The sequence below is a fragment of the Pan troglodytes genome, chromosome 7, assembly GCF_028858775.2.
Source record: "Pan troglodytes isolate AG18354 chromosome 7, NHGRI_mPanTro3-v2.0_pri, whole genome shotgun sequence".
NCBI classification, from domain to species: domain Eukaryota; kingdom Metazoa; phylum Chordata; class Mammalia; order Primates; family Hominidae; genus Pan; species Pan troglodytes.
The window spans coordinates 94,693,092-94,695,376 of NC_072405.2; the positions used below are offsets into that span (position 1 = coordinate 94,693,092).

The following is a 2,285-nucleotide window of genomic DNA, read 5'->3' on the forward strand; positions in this document are numbered from 1 at the left end:
CGGACTGCTGGCCCAGTCCTGGCTCCATGGGGTGCTGTGTGGGCCCAAGCAAGTTGACCAAACTCCCTGACGCTGAAATGAATCCTAGGTGGCCCAATTCCAGTAGCCATGATAGGACTGCCCTGCAGGGACAGTTAATTAACTCAGGAAAAGCAACCTAGCTCCAAGGTTAGCAACCAGGAGTTCCAGTTGATTCCATTAGTGCACCCCTTGAGGCATTCCCAAGCTGGAGTCTGGTGGAAGATGAGGCTCAGTGTGATTGGATGGAAGCACCAACCTATCAAGGAGAAGTCCCACCCACTCTGCCCTGTGCGTCTATAAAGGCGACGGGTGGCGGGGGCGGCACACATTGAAGCCGCCAGTTGGGAGAGGAGCAGAGCCAGGCCGGTGCTCCCGAAGGCAGCAAGATGTTGCGAGCCACAGCTCCCTGCTGGTTCCCACCTGGATACCCAGAAGCTAAGAAGGTGGCCGAGGAGGCGGCCCTGGAGGCAAGAAGCCGCCAGTTGGGAGCGGAGCAGAGCCAGGCCGGTGCTCCCGAAGGCAGCAAGATGTTGCGAGCCACAGCTCCCTGCTGGTTCCCACCTGGATACCCAGAAGCTAAGAAGGTGGCCGAGGAGGCGGCCCTCGAGGCTCCAGAATTCCCCCTGCCCTCTCATCAGCCTGCCCAGAGCTTCGGGCTCCGGGTGCCCCAGATGCACAACCAGGCCTCCGCATTTGTGGACATCCAGGCGGAGCCCCAGAACAGGGGTCCGGCGGTGCCCCCAGCGTATCTCAAGATGGTGACGGAGGCGTCCTACTTCCCTGCGCAGAGGGGATCGGCCTGCTGCTTGCCAGCCGCCCCAAGGCTGACAGAGAGGCCCTCGGGAGTCCGCATCTCAGCCCCCAGGAAGAGGAAGACGATCGCCCAGTCTTCCAGCCCTTGCTTGGTCACAGGTTGCACAGATGCCAAGAGAACCCGGGTGGCCAGCAGCAGCCAACGCTCCAGTGGCTCCAAGGTAGGCAGACAGCCAGGGAAGACGCGCAACAGGTCAGGGATGGCATGCAAGACCACCACCACCATCAGCTCTAAGCGAATCGTCCGTCGTCCATCCCTACCGAGTTTGAAGAAACCTATTATCCTCCGAAGGTCTGGGTGCCAAGTCCCCACCGTCCTCCGCCGAGGCTATCTCCAACTGTTCACCGAAGAGTGTCTCAAGTTCTGCGCCTCCAAGCAGGAGGCCGTGGAGAAGGCGCTGAACGAGGAGAAGGTGGCCTTCGACTGCAGCCCCAACAAGAACAGGTACCTGAACGTGGTCCTGAACACCCTCAAGAGACTGAAGGGCCTGACCCCCAGCTCCATGCCGGGCCTCAGCAGGGCCGCCCTGTACAGCCGCCTCCAGGAGTTCCTGCTCAGCCAGGACCAGCTCAAGGAGAACGGCTACCCCTTCCCGCACCCCGAGCGGCCCGGAGGCGCCGTCCTCTTCACTGGCCAGGGGAAGGGGCCCGGCGACTCCTCCTGCAGGGTCTGCTGCCGTTGTGGCACCGAGTACCTGGTGTCCTCCTCGGGCCGCTGTGTACGCGACCAGTTGTGTTATTATCACTGGGGGCGGGTCCGCTCGAGCCAGGTGGCTGGAGGCCGGGTTAGCCAGTACACCTGCTGTGCAGCTGCTCCTGGCTCTGTGGGCTGCCAGGTGGCAAAGCAGCACGTGCGGGACGGCCGCAAGGACAGCCTCGATGGCTTCGTGGAGACCTTCAAGAAAGAGTTGTCCAGAGACGCTTATCCAGGAATCTACGCCTTGGACTGTGAGATGTGCTACACCACGCATGGCCTAGAGCTGACCCGCGTCACCGTGGTGGACGCCGACATGCGAGTGGTGTACGACACCTTCGTCAAGCCCGACAACGAGATCGTGGACTACAACACCAGGTTTTCCGGAGTCACCGAGGCCGACGTCGCCAAGACGAGCATCACCTTGCCCCAAGTGCAAGCCATCCTGCTGAGCTTTTTCAGCGCCCAAACCATCCTCATCGGGCACAGCCTGGAGAGCGATCTGCTGGCCCTGAAGCTCATCCACAGCACCGTGCTGGACACGGCCGTGCTCTTCCCGCACTACCTGGGTTTCCCCTACAAGCGTTCCCTCAGGAATCTCGCGGCCGACTACCTGGGACAGATCATCCAGGACAGCCAGGACGGCCACAACTCCAGCGAGGACGCAAACGCCTGCCTGCAGCTGGTGATGTGGAAGGTCCGACAGCGTGCCCAGATCCAGCCACGCCACCGGTCCGCCTCTCCCGCCGCCCTGGCC

At 62.1% G+C, this 2,285-nt stretch overlaps 1 protein-coding gene across 1 annotated transcript; it reads left to right on the forward strand.

The window, feature by feature from the left end:
• Positions 1-548: 548 nt before the first annotated feature.
• On the forward strand, positions 549-2,285 carry LOC134810771 (exonuclease GOR; the record flags this gene model as incomplete). Its single annotated transcript, XM_063816809.1, has 1 exon — positions 549-2,285. A coding segment is annotated over exon 1 (1,737 nt), but the record flags the coding sequence as incomplete, so codon positions are not given.